The sequence below is a fragment of the Lipotes vexillifer genome, unplaced genomic scaffold (genome assembly GCF_000442215.2).
Source record: "Lipotes vexillifer unplaced genomic scaffold, Lipotes_vexillifer_v1.1 scaffold1139, whole genome shotgun sequence".
Taxonomy (NCBI): domain Eukaryota; kingdom Metazoa; phylum Chordata; class Mammalia; order Artiodactyla; family Lipotidae; genus Lipotes; species Lipotes vexillifer.
Genome location: NW_006798273.1, coordinates 1,560,534 through 1,573,158, shown reverse-complemented (window position 1 = coordinate 1,573,158; position 12,625 = coordinate 1,560,534). Strand labels below are relative to the sequence as shown.

Here is a 12,625-nt window from a genome sequence, read left to right as displayed (position 1 = left end):
TGGCACTCTCATCAAATTTGTTCAAATGAGGATGTGCTATGTAGCTGGTAGGATCAGGGGGATTCAAAATAAGCTTTGAAGGTTTGGAAGAGGTGCCATTTGATGATGTGGAGATGTGGAGAGTACGCAGTGGACGGGGGGGCAGAGGGAGGAGCGTGGCTCGGGAACAGAGACTGATGCAGTTGACTGGTCCCACAGTGACCTGCTCTCTGCTCGCGGATTATCAGGAAGCAGGGAACCTTGGCCCACCTCTGTGAATGGTTGCTTTTCTCATTCTAGATCATGCTCCCAGTTTAAATATCCCTTGTCCTTATCTCTAGTACTGAAACGTGTATTATAATTATAGTATTAACAGTTAAATCTTTCAATAACCATTAATTATGTGTTCATGTGTAGTATTCATTCTCTTGGCTTTTTTTTTTCCTGGATGTTCATAGAGCCTATAAATTCCCTTTTTTTGGCCAATCTTTCCTTGGACAGTTTTTATTTTTCAAGATTAATAAAAGAAGCACAGTGGCGGTCTTTGTAGAAGAAAAGCTAGAATCCTGTTTGGCCTCATTCTTCCTGCGTCTTCAGCCTCCCGCTACCCCTCTTGTTGATAAGCTTTCGAGAGTCCGAAGCACTCCCAAGCGTGTCTGTCAAGTACTGCTCTTAATAGTGTTTCTTTGGCCCCAAATATCAGTTTGCAGATACGCTTTACAATCTAGAGATCAAATCTGACTTGGGTGTGCGGGGGTCAGATGGGCGGGCCCGTTCTCCCAAAGCAATGAACGTTCTTCTGTATGCTGGGTTCTCAAAGAAGGGTCCCAGGTCCCCATCCCCTGACCTCAGGAACTGAGCCGTTGTTGGTTACAGCATACAGTAGGCACCTGAAAAATGTTTGTGAAATAATTTCCAAGTAGAGCTCCTCCTGCTGCTGTAAAAGTGGCCGGGAGCTCTGCTCTGCCTTCTGAGGTCCCTGGCCTCCCCCACCTCGTCTTGGTGTGCGCTCCCGTCTCCTCCCAGAGCCCCGAGAGAGACCTGAGCACCGTCTTGAAATTGCCGCTCCGCTTTGCCTGATTCAGAAATGCGCTCTGCTCTCCTGGTGGTGTCAAGCGTGGGCCGCAGGGCCCGCCGGCCCCAGGCAGGCTCTCCCAGGGGCAGACCGTGGGCATGGTGAAGCCAGAGGCCTTGGGCCCTACTACCGGGCCATGGGCTGGGGTGCGAGGGCTGTGCTGTGGGTCCAGGATGAGAGGCTGGGATCTGGCCCGTGCACCCTGGGGGTGGAGCCTGAGGCGGGGCTGATCCTTCTCAGTCTCCTCTCCCTGCCCTGCCACCTGCAGTGAGTGGGGAAAGAAGGCGGCTGATGCTACCAACAGTCCTCCTCCTTCTCGCCTCCAAAAGCCCATCCCGCCTCTGTCCCCACTCTCCCTTGCTTAAGAACTTCATCTTTTGGGATTTCCCTGGTGGTCCAGTGGTTAAGACTCCACGCTTCAGCTGCAGGGGGCACGAGTTCAATCCCTGGTTGGGGAGCTAGGATCCTACGTGCAGCAAAAGAAAACAAACAAACAAACAAACAAAAATACCCTTCATCTTATGTATATGTATAACTGATTCACTTTGTTATAAAGCAGAAACTAACACACCATTGTAAAGCAATTATACTCCAATAAAGATGTTAAAAAAATATATAAATAAATAAATAAACCCTTCATCTTTGTTTAGCCAGATTTCTCTGCTTGAAGGAGGAGGGACAGGGGCTCTTCTTGTTATGCCAAGGGACCTACAAAACTGCGGGCAGGGCCAAGGGTGGGAAGCCCAGTTATAATCTGCATTAGTGCCCAGTTTCCCCAGTATCCTTGCTGGTTGGCTTCATCCTGCCCTCTCACCAGCCAGCAGTCTTCCGTGTGTGTCTCCTTTGGCTGTCAGGAGCCCTGTGAAAATCCGATGAATCAAAGTGGACTCGTCTCCTTGACCAAAGAAACAGCCCCAGAATCCTGTCCCTGAGTCTCCTTTTATGGAGACAACTCTGATCATGTTGACCCTCAGCTGAGACGGAAGAGGGAGCAAATAGATCCTCCTGTTTCACCAAGACTTGCCTTTCTCATTTTGGAGCTGTTTTCTTGATGGGGTTGAACTTGGTGTGATTGGGCCAAATGCATGCTTTTAAGCCTCTGATGAGGGAAAGCCCTGAATTTAGACCCAGACTCCCAGAGCACGGGTTCTGAATACCGAGACATACTGGTCTGTGGCAGTAGGCTACCTGCCCGTATATAAATTTGCTACAAATTTGTTTATTTTCCTTTGCCTTTTGGATGTATGCCATCTTTTTTTTCTCTTTTACTTCCATTGCATTATTGCTGAAAATAAATGAAGAACTAGTGTTGTTTGCCGGGGGCCCAGTATCATGGTTATTGCCCTTCTGTTGGTCTGTCTGTGAGGTCGGAAAGAAGTATATCTTTGCTTCTTCAGCTCAGAGCTTCCTGGTCACCTTGGATTTGGGAAAATCAAAGGATTTCCCTGAAGGAAGCTCTGATAAAGAGCCAGCAGTGTTGCTTCGTGTTATGGGGAGGTGCCAGAAGGAAAGGAGTGCCGGCACTGTGGGCGCTGAAGGCCTCCACTGCAGGCTGGCCGCGATGCCTGCCAGACAGAGCAGGCCGGGTCTGGGAGAGAAGGGGAGGAGAGAATGGAAGGAAGGTTCCACCCCTTCCCCTCGTAAAATTAATGTCTGTTTTTCAGCATGAGACATGAGTTTGGGCATGCTGCTGAAACACTGCCCACATGAGCCATAGACCAGAGGGCGGGGTGTAGAACAACTCTTGGGAATCACAGCATGAACCCCGAGAAGGCATGTGGTGGCATCGAGGCAGCTTAAATGTTCCCCTGCAGCCAACCTGAAATCTAGGTCAGGTATATACACGATCAGAATTTTAGCAGGGCTGGAAAAGGATGACTTCTGGCTCTGTGTATGAAATGCTCTATATGAATATAAGTGTGGTAAGAGAATCTATCTTGTGTTTGGAGGCATTTCTAGAATGCAAGGGTTAGGGAGTGGTCAAGGATACGTATCTAAATTCTGTGAAACTAGTCATAGGGACCCATTACTCCTGTACCATCCCTGGGGTCACGTTCATTCTGTTCTCTTTCAGCAGGCTGGAAGCCTGGGTGTTACCTCTGTGATTAATTTTCCCTTCTAAAATCCTCATTCTAGAAGTTAGAGTGAAGGATTATTTTCTGAAGTTAAAGTCTCTTTTAACTTTAGGTGGTTTCTCTTAGCCCAAAGACATCTTCCTCTTGGTAGAGGACATTGTTTGCAAGGTTTTCGAGATTTCCTATACGCTCATTCTTCATGCTTAGTGACAGAGTTCATGTATTTCTAAAAATAACACAGAAAATGTGTGTTTAGAATGATTCAAGACATTTTCTTGAGTATCTGCTAAGGTTAATTCTGGTGCTCAATATTCCCAGTAAGTATTTAGTGTGTACCAGGTGTCAGGTTTTAAAGCACTCACTTGTATTTCCAGATTATATTTTGAAATCTCAATATTGAAATTTTATTTCTATTTTTTTATTCCCAAGTATTTTCTTTCTTTCAATGCTATTAGATATGCTATTAAATGAAATTAAAGTTTTAATTTCCTTTTCAAATTGTTCATTGTTAGTATATAGAAACATGACTGATTTGTGTATGTTGATTTTATATCCTGCAACTTTGCTGCATTTGTTTATTAGTTCTAACAGTTTTGTGTGTGTGTGTGTGTGTGTGTGTGTGTGTGTGTGATCTTTAGGGTCTTCTACATATGAAATCACGTAGTGTGTGATCAGAGATAATTTTACTTCTTTTTTTCCTAACTTAGATGCTTTGTATTCATTTTTCTTGCCTGACTGCTCTGGCTAGGGCTTCCAGTAATATGTTGAATAAAAGTGGTGAAAACGAGCATCCTTGTCTTGATCTTGATCTTGGAGGGAAAGCCTCCAGTCTTCTCCATTGAGCATGAGGTTAGCTATGGGATTTTCACATATGGCCATTATTATGTTGAGATAGTTTCCTTCTATTCCTAGTTTGTTGGGCGTTTTTATTATGAAGATATGTTGCATTTTGTCAAATGCTTTCAGCATCAGCTAAGAAAATCACGTGTTTTTTTTTCCTTGATTCTGTTAATCTAGTGTATTACATCGATTGATTTTCTTATTTTGAACCATCCTGGCCTTGTAGGAATAAATCCTACTTGGTCATAGTGTATAAAATTTAATGTGCTGTTGAATTACGTTTGCTAGTATTCTGTTGAGGATTTTTTGCATCAGTATTCATCAGGGATATTGGTCAGTAGTTTTTTTGTTGTGTCTTTGTCTGGCTTTGGTATCAGGATAATGCTGGCTTCACAGAATGTGTTTGGAAGTATTCCTTTCATTTCAGTTTTTCAGAAGAGTTTGAGAGGCATTGGTATTAATTCTCCTTTAAATGTTTGGTAGAATTCATCAGTGAAGCCATCTGGTCCTGGGGTTTTCTTTGTTGGCAGGTCTTTGATTACTATTAAGTCTCCTTTCTAGTTATAAGTCTGTTCAGGTTTTGTATTTATTATTTAGTCTTGGTAGGTTGTGTGTTTCTAGGAGTATGTCTGTTTTATCTAGATTATCTAATTTTTTGGCATACAATTATTCATAGTACTCTTTTATAATCCTTTGTAATTTTTGTAAAATCAGTAATAATGTCTCCTTTCATTCCTGATTTTATAACTTGAGTCTTCTCTCTTTTTTTCTTAGTCAATCTAGCTAAAGGTTTGTCAATTTTATTTGTCTTTTCAAAGGACCAGCTCTGCTTTCATTGATTTTCTCTGTTGTTTTCTATTCTCTATTTTGTTCATTTCTGCTCTAATCTTTATTATTTCCTTTCTTCGTCTACCTTCGGGTTTCATTTGTTTTTCTTTTCAAGCTCCTTAAGGTGTAAAGTTAGGTTGGTGATTTGAAATCTTTCTTCTTTTTTCACGTAAGTATTTATAGCTATAAATTTTCCCTCGTACACTGCTCTCACTGCATCCCATAAGTTTTGGTGTGTTGTAGTTTCATTTTATTTGTCTCAAGATATTTTCTGATTTCCCGTGTGATTTCTTCTTTGAGCCATTGGTTGCTTAAAAGTATGTTGTTTGATATCCACATATTTGTGAATTTTCCAGTTTTCCTTCTGCTGTTGATTCCTAGTTTCATTGCATGGTGATCAGAAAATGTACTTTGGAAAAAAGAAAATATACCTTTGTACAATTTGTCTTTTAAATTGTTAAGACTTGTTTTGTGGCCTAATGTATGACCACATCTGTTAGGAGAATGTCCTGGAGAATGTCCCATGTGCACTTGAGAAAAATGCATATTCTGCTCTTGGGCAGAGTGTTCTGTGTATGTCGGCCAGTTACAGTTGGTCTGCAGCGTTGTTCAAGTTCTCTTTCCTTATTGATCTTCTGTCTGGTTGTTCTATCCCTTATTGAAAGTGGGGTATTGAAGTCCCCTACTATGATTGTAGATCTATTTCTCTCTTCACTTTTGTCACTGTTTACTTCATATATTTAGGGGCTCTGATGTTTGTTGTATATGTTTATAACTGTTATATCTTCTTGATGAATTGACCCTTTTATCATTATATAATATCTTTCATTGTAACAGCTTTTTGGCTTAAGGTCTGTCTTGTCTGACATTAGTATAGCTATCCCTGCTCTCTTTTTGTTTACTATTTGCATGGAATATCTTTAACTATCCTTTCATTTTCAACCTATGAATGTCCTTAGATCTAGAGTGGGTCTCTTGTAGACACAATATAGTTGGATCCTGTTTTTTTAATCCATTCTGCCAATCTGTGTCTTTGGGTTGGGGAGTTTAATCCATTTACATTTAAAATAATTACTAATAGGGAAGGACTTAATTGCCATTTTGTTATGTGTTTTCTATATGTTTTAAGGGTTTTTTTGTCCCTCCTTTCCTCCCTTACTGCCTTCCTTGTTTTTAATTGATTTCTTTTGTAACGATACATTTTGATTTCCTTTTGTGTATATTCTATACATTTTTTTTTTGTGGTTGCCATGAGGATTACATACAACATCCTGAAGTTCTTACAGTCTATTTTAAACTGATATCAATGTAACTTCAGTATTGAAATTTTCTTGTCCTTGAGACCTTACTACAGTATGTACCAGGCATTGCATTAAGCATTCCACATTTACCTCATTTTAATCCTTTTAGTAACCTGAGATGCAGCTATGACTATCTGTGTTCTACAAATGAAGAAACCGAAACACAAGGAGAATAAATAATTAACCCAAAATCACATAGCTAGGAGGTAGCACAGCAAAGTCAGAATTCAGTCTGACCTGCCACACCCTCCTGTGTTCCACCCAGCACCGGGAAGAGTCTGAACTCGTTTCCTCTGCATTCGTCACATCAGGTGGGGTGGCAACATGGCTTTGTTAAAACTTGTAGCTGACTAGTCCCGTTCTTTCTAAAATTGATGACTTCTATTTTTTATTCGACATTTAACATGGGTGTATATGCGAACATGAAAACACAGGAATGGTAACCCAGAGTCGCAACTTGAAAGTATACACGTAAAAATAAAAGTTTTCTGAAGTTTAACGTGGTCAACTTATAGTGGAAGTTTTCCTCAAAATTATTAAAAATTTTTTTCAATAATGAAGCAAAACTTGAAACTCTTCATTCAAGTACTAAGTATACATTTTAAAAACACCGTAGGTTGGATCGTAGGGGATTGTTTAATGAATACATTTTTTTTTTCTTCTTTAATAGTCTACTGCCGGAAACATTAATTGGAAGTATGTGCTCCGTTCATTTGTTGATATTTTATCGCCAGATTCTTGGAGACGTGCTCCTGAAAGACAGGATGAGCATGCGCAGTGCTGGTGAGAAGTCTTTGCAGTTTCCTTACGTACAACACTGCATCATGCTTTGAGTAAATGTAACCTCTGCCAGCCTTTATCTTCTGCTTCTGAAGGTGACATTTGGAATAAAATATTTAGAATAGCATCAGTGTCAATCACTTACTTCAGATGCAAAGCACTGTGCTCAGTGTGCATCCTGTGTGAGCTCCGTACGTGTTCTGTTCTTTACAATATACACTTTTTACCATTCAGATTCTGGGGACTTGAGATCCTAAATTTCAGATATAATCATATTTTCCTTTAATGTCTTTAATAATGTTTTTACTACGTGTTTGATATGTATATCATCTTTTTGGAAAGAGACCAAAATTACCCAGAATAACTGGTTCTTAATGCAAGAAGTTTAAAAAATCAATAAAATTGGTGAATCCAGGTAAGAGGTGTTCAGGGGTTCTATTTTTATTCTTGCAACTTTTTTGTCAGCTTGAAACTTTTTCCAAGTAAAAATGTTAAAAAGTAATTTTAAAAAATCAGTGAGCTGTCACACATGATTGAACTTGCACAGAGATATGCATGTGTTGTAAGAATTACCTCCAGAGAAAGTTGAATTTTATTGGATATTCTTTATTGAGTGCCTAGTATATGCCAGGCATTGTGCCAGGACCCAGTGATGAATGAGACAGGCACCATCATCCCTACTCTCGTGGAGCAACAGACTTCAAACACAAAATTATATGAATAATCCTTTTCAACCTCAAGTGTTCTGAAGGGAAATGCACAACAAGAGCGTACCCTAGGAAGACCTGAATTAATTCATAGGATGAGGGAAGGCTTCTCTGGGCAAGGAATATTTAAGAGAAGACCTGAGAGAGGAGTTACACATGCAGGGGAGATGGGTGGGGGCGGATCCTTTCTGGATAGAGGGACCAGCATGTCTGAAGACCCAAGGCAAGAAAACCTGAGTGCACTGGAGGGATTGAAATCGAAGGCAGGCCAGTGTGGCTAGAATCGAGTGAGAGGGAGAGAGAGCCCCATGATGACTCGGCTCTCATGGACAAGTGGAGTTCATGGTTAGACACGAGTCCCCTCCCAGGGACACACCACCTGGATAGGTAGATAGAAATGGAACTACCTAGAGTCAGAGAAGCACCAACATTTCTCAAAGAATAATTGTAATTCTAAAGGAAGGACAGTTTAAGCCTTTTAGTCGTCACTTGCCTCTGAATTTGTTTCAATGACTCTAGAGAAACTTCACGAACGACCTGACTCCTTAAAGAGGAGAAGGCTTATTAGTCTTCCTATAGGTAGGGAGACGCCTACTCAGAATTGTTGGCTTCATTTGAACCTGCGCATCAGAATAAACTTAGTAAGACCTAGAGAGAGGATTTTTCTCTACTGAGGACACAAAATTATAGAAGTCTTTGCCCTCGCCGTTTCTGAAGTGTCCTTCCTGGTGGGCCTCTTTGCACAGCCCTCCACCTGCCATTATTGATTGTGGAATATCAGTATTCTCCTGCACAGTATTTAGGCACGTGGTCAGAATCCCCACCTCCTCATTCCTTCCGATGTCATGCAGCACCATCCGTTGGCCCCAGGCTGGGCAGGAGCTGCCCGCCCTCCACCTCCTTTCCCTTGGTGCCCCTGGTTCCCACTCAGCCTCCTGAGAGTGTGGGAGCCTCCTAATTGGAAGATTTCTCTTAGCACACCACACTCCAGTCATGAGGAGGAAAGAGAGGTTGAAAAAAAAAACATAGAAAGAAGAACAAAATGTTCTAGTCTTATTCTGTTCAGAGCCACTTTACTCCCACCTAAAAGCTTTATCTGCTTGGTACCAGACTCATTTCAGACTTCCCCGGGGTGTGGATATAGGGGCAGATGGAGGGAGGGGGCAGCTTCCAGCCCTCCGAGAGGTTAAAGTGGGTAGAATGTGTTATCAACAAACCACGTGGCTCAGTAATTTTAATCTGAATGAATGTCTGTTGCTATAAAATACTTTGGCTGAAGTTTATGTAAAATCCTTTTTATTCTTTTGTATTTCAGATTTAATTAGTAATCCAGTGCTGGCCACCTTCCCCAAGCTCTTGGAGCAGCCTGACATAATGGATGCCCTCAGGGTGGGTAGTGTGCATCATGATGGAAACCTGGCGGGTTCTAAAAGCGGTTAGACACACTGCATAATGAGTTCTGACACCAGCTCTAGGCTTCTGTGGGGTTTGTTCCTTCCCTATTTGGATGATGTCTCCCGATCCCTGTCTATTGTCCAGCTAACTTGATCTCATCTGTCCCTTCTTACTATGGAGGTTACTTCCCCAGGGCTGCCTTCCCTGACCCCATAAGCAGATGGCGTGCCTGCCTTCTACCCCGTCGCAATCTCCTTCCTCCCTGTTGTTTGTTCCTTGACTTAAGGTGGCCACCGATTGTGTCCTGAGAGCAAAAGTCCAAAATAGTTTGTTAGATAAATTGACCGAGTTTTCGGGGGAGAATCAGGGCCTGCATATCATTTTTATTTTAATTTGAAGTATGTTATCTGTTGTATGAAAAAGCAGCTGGATATTAGGTTGAACCATGTGAAGTCTCTAATTTTTAGCCAAAACGGCAGTTTCACAAAGTTCAACTTAAATATTAGAATCAACAAATATTAGGCCTGTGAGGCAAATACTCAGATACCATAAGTGCCGTGGGGGGGCGTGTAATCCAGGTCCTTGCAGATTTAAAGGAGGCAGCGTATAAGGATCAGGAGCCTGTTTCATTAAAGAGGTCCTCAGGGAGATGTACCTAATGAAAGCCTGGGGGCCAAGCCGGGTTTCAACATCACAGGTGGGAGGGTCAGCACAAGCAAACATTTTGAGGCAGGAGGGAAGAGGGCGTGCTCTTGAGGAGAGCAGACGACCCCGTCTGGCCTGTCGGATGTCGTCTGTAGACGGTCAAGGGCGATCTCAGTCTCATCCTGTGGGTGAAGAGTGTGGTAGGTGGTGGGCAATCCATGAAGGGTTTTGCTTTCGGAACCCCGGACAGCACAGAGACGTGGAGAAGCGCGTGCGCAGGAGGGAGGGGAGCTGTGTTGGGAGGTGAGTCCTCTTGATAAGGAGGGAGGCCATACGGCCTGGCGGAGCTGGAAGGAGGAAGCATCATCTACAGAGGTTTTTATTAGACTTTGAAACTGATTTCATGTGCTGGTTTGGCTGGGGAGGGGGTGTCAACAGTAATGATGAGGTTTTAGCAAAAAGATGTAAGAAAATGTTCCTGGCATGTGCTTATCTGTAATTTCAGACAAGCTCATCTGGCACTATAGTTAGATAATGCAGGATTTCTCTTTCTTCCCCTATAAAGCATTAGTATATTAATATTTACTCATTTTACAAAACGTACATACATTGATTCATTCAACAGATATTTCACGAGAGCCCACTGTGGCTAAGGCACCATGCTGGGCCCTGGAAGGTCTTTGATTCACACTTCTGTGGGGTTAACTGAACTCTGGGTTTTTTATTTCTTTAAAGAAGCTTTTGTGAAACTTGGTGCACGGATTGGAAATATTTACTTGCAAAGCTGTCCTTCATTCTACGTCTCCCTGTCCACTGTCCTCATCTCGGCAAACAGAATTGTCGAGGAGTATGGTATTTGGCAGAATTTTCTATTTTCACGTCTGTCTTACCTTGAAAGCTTAATGGTATTTTATTGTTTAGGTGCTGCGTTGGTGCAGTTTGCATGCATGTGTTAGCGTTGCACTGATTCTCTGTTCTTAAATTAGTTCTGACCTGTAAGGATCACGGGCTTCTGAGGAATCGTTCACTGATACATCCCGCCTAGTCAGCCTGGTTCTGGGTCATTAGCACTTGATGCCTAATTAGAGATTCACTCCTTACATGTGCAGGATCTGTACAGCGTTTGTAATCCTGTCCGTAAGTTGCATTACAGAGTGAAGTTGCAGAGGTGTGGCAAAGACTTGTGAATACTCGGATTAACACAATCTTTCTATCTGCTTTTTAGAGTTCCTGGGCTGAGAAAGAGAGTACCTTAAAAAGGTCAGAGAAGGTAAGGTGATTGTGCGCCCCAAGCTTCACACGTTCTGTGCTCAGTGTCTGCCGCACACCCTAATCATGCCTCTTTTTTAGCTGAAGTAACCATGGTCCTAATCCCTCTTTGACAGTTAAACGGTGTTATTACGGTTGCAAAGACACCTTCCAAGAAGGGTATGGGTGATGGATTCCAAGTGTAAAAAGAAACACTTGATCGAGACAGTCATTTCAGATCACTGAGTTTATTGAACTGAGGGGAACTTTCTAAGCCAAAGTGTCCCAGTTGCCTATCAAATTTCTCTCATTGAAAAAAAAAAAAACAATTCCCCTAGCTCTCAAAGTCCGTATCAGGTAAGGAGAGGGAAGAAGAAAATTGGCATAAGCTGTAGCACACATTGAAAGCATGCATGGCTGTGCTTACGTGGCCGGAGAGCGTGGTCATTACAGAACTTGCGGTGATCAGTGAGTAGTGGCTTGACTGCTCTAGTCTGGGATTGACAGACTTTTCCGGTAAAGGGCCAGAGAGTAAATATTTTTGGCTTTGCAGGCCACATGTGGTCTGTCTCAAACATCCAGCTCTGCCACTGTAACGCAAGGAAGCTTCAGGCAATATGTAAACACCTGGGCAGGGCTGTTTTCTGTAAAACTATTTCTAAAAAGAGATGGCAGTGGGCTGCATTGGGCCCGTGGTCCATGGTTTTAGGACTACTAATCTGAACTTTTCATTATCCTCAAGGAATCATGGGAGAACAAAGACACTAAAAATTGGAAAAAAAATAGCGTATATATTGTATCCTTATTTGAGTTTTTGTTTGACTAAAACTGGCAGGTTTAATGCCCTTCTAGCTTGGCAGTGGACAGGTGCTGGGCCTCGGGCCTGTGGAAGCTGCCTCTCCGCACACGGTAGCCTGCGGGGGCCACATCGCAGTGTAGACCGCCACCCCGGCTGTGATTCCCACCCCAGCTGTCGGAGCTGGGCCGCTGCCCGTGTGCATATTGCCCAGCTCTTGTTATGGGGAGGTGGGGTTGACAACACATTCTTACTGCTTGGGGCTCCTTTCTCTGGATTTCACGCAGAGCCCTTGCTACCCTTCCCCCGTACAGCTGACTTCACATTGTGTCTTAGTTCCATTTACCTGGAACCGCACCCTTGTCCCCGGAATTAGATTCTGGCACCCCAGTCTGCTTGATGGAATGTCCGAGACACTCCGTGGCACTCAAGGGGCACCCTGGCCTCAAGGAGCCCCTTGCAGACCCTCAGAGAGAACCACTTGTCTCTCTCCGCGGTGACTCCTGTTGTGTCCACGTCCTGACTGAGCAACCGATTCAGAGCCGACTACCTGCCAGACACTGATGGCACCTCCCTCCCACCCCCTAGACGGCTTCCAGTTAACAGAGCTCATACAGTGTAACACTTGAGGAGTAATGAGCTGGGTCCACTCACAGTCACTGGTGGTGCCGGTGTCTTCGCAGAGAGACAAGGAGCTCCGGAAGGCCGTGTTCCTCCTGGTTTACCACGACTGCGCGCTTCCCCTCCTCCACTCCGCGCTCCTGCCCCCGTTCAGGTGGGCGGAGGAGGAGACCGAGGCCGCCCGATGGAAGGTCATCGCCGACTTCCTCAAGCAAAGCCAAGAAAACGAGGGCGCCCTCCAGGCTCTGCTGTCGCCAGCGGGGCTGCATGAGCCTTTCGACATTTCAGAGCAGACCTATGACTTCTTGGGTGAGATAAGAAAGATCTCAGCCTGA

At 43.4% G+C, this 12,625-nt stretch overlaps 1 protein-coding gene across 1 annotated transcript in view; it reads left to right on the top strand.

The window, feature by feature from the left end:
• Positions 1–12,625, top strand: part of NPHP1 (nephrocystin 1) — a 62,772-nt gene extending 50,147 nt beyond the window's left edge. The window contains exons 17-20 of the mRNA XM_007470207.1: positions 6,769–6,881; positions 8,901–8,974; positions 10,851–10,895; positions 12,353–12,625. Coding sequence (XP_007470269.1) covers positions 6,769–6,881; positions 8,901–8,974; positions 10,851–10,895; positions 12,353–12,625 — 505 coding nt within the window. The remainder of the gene's footprint in view (positions 1–6,768; positions 6,882–8,900; positions 8,975–10,850; positions 10,896–12,352) is intronic.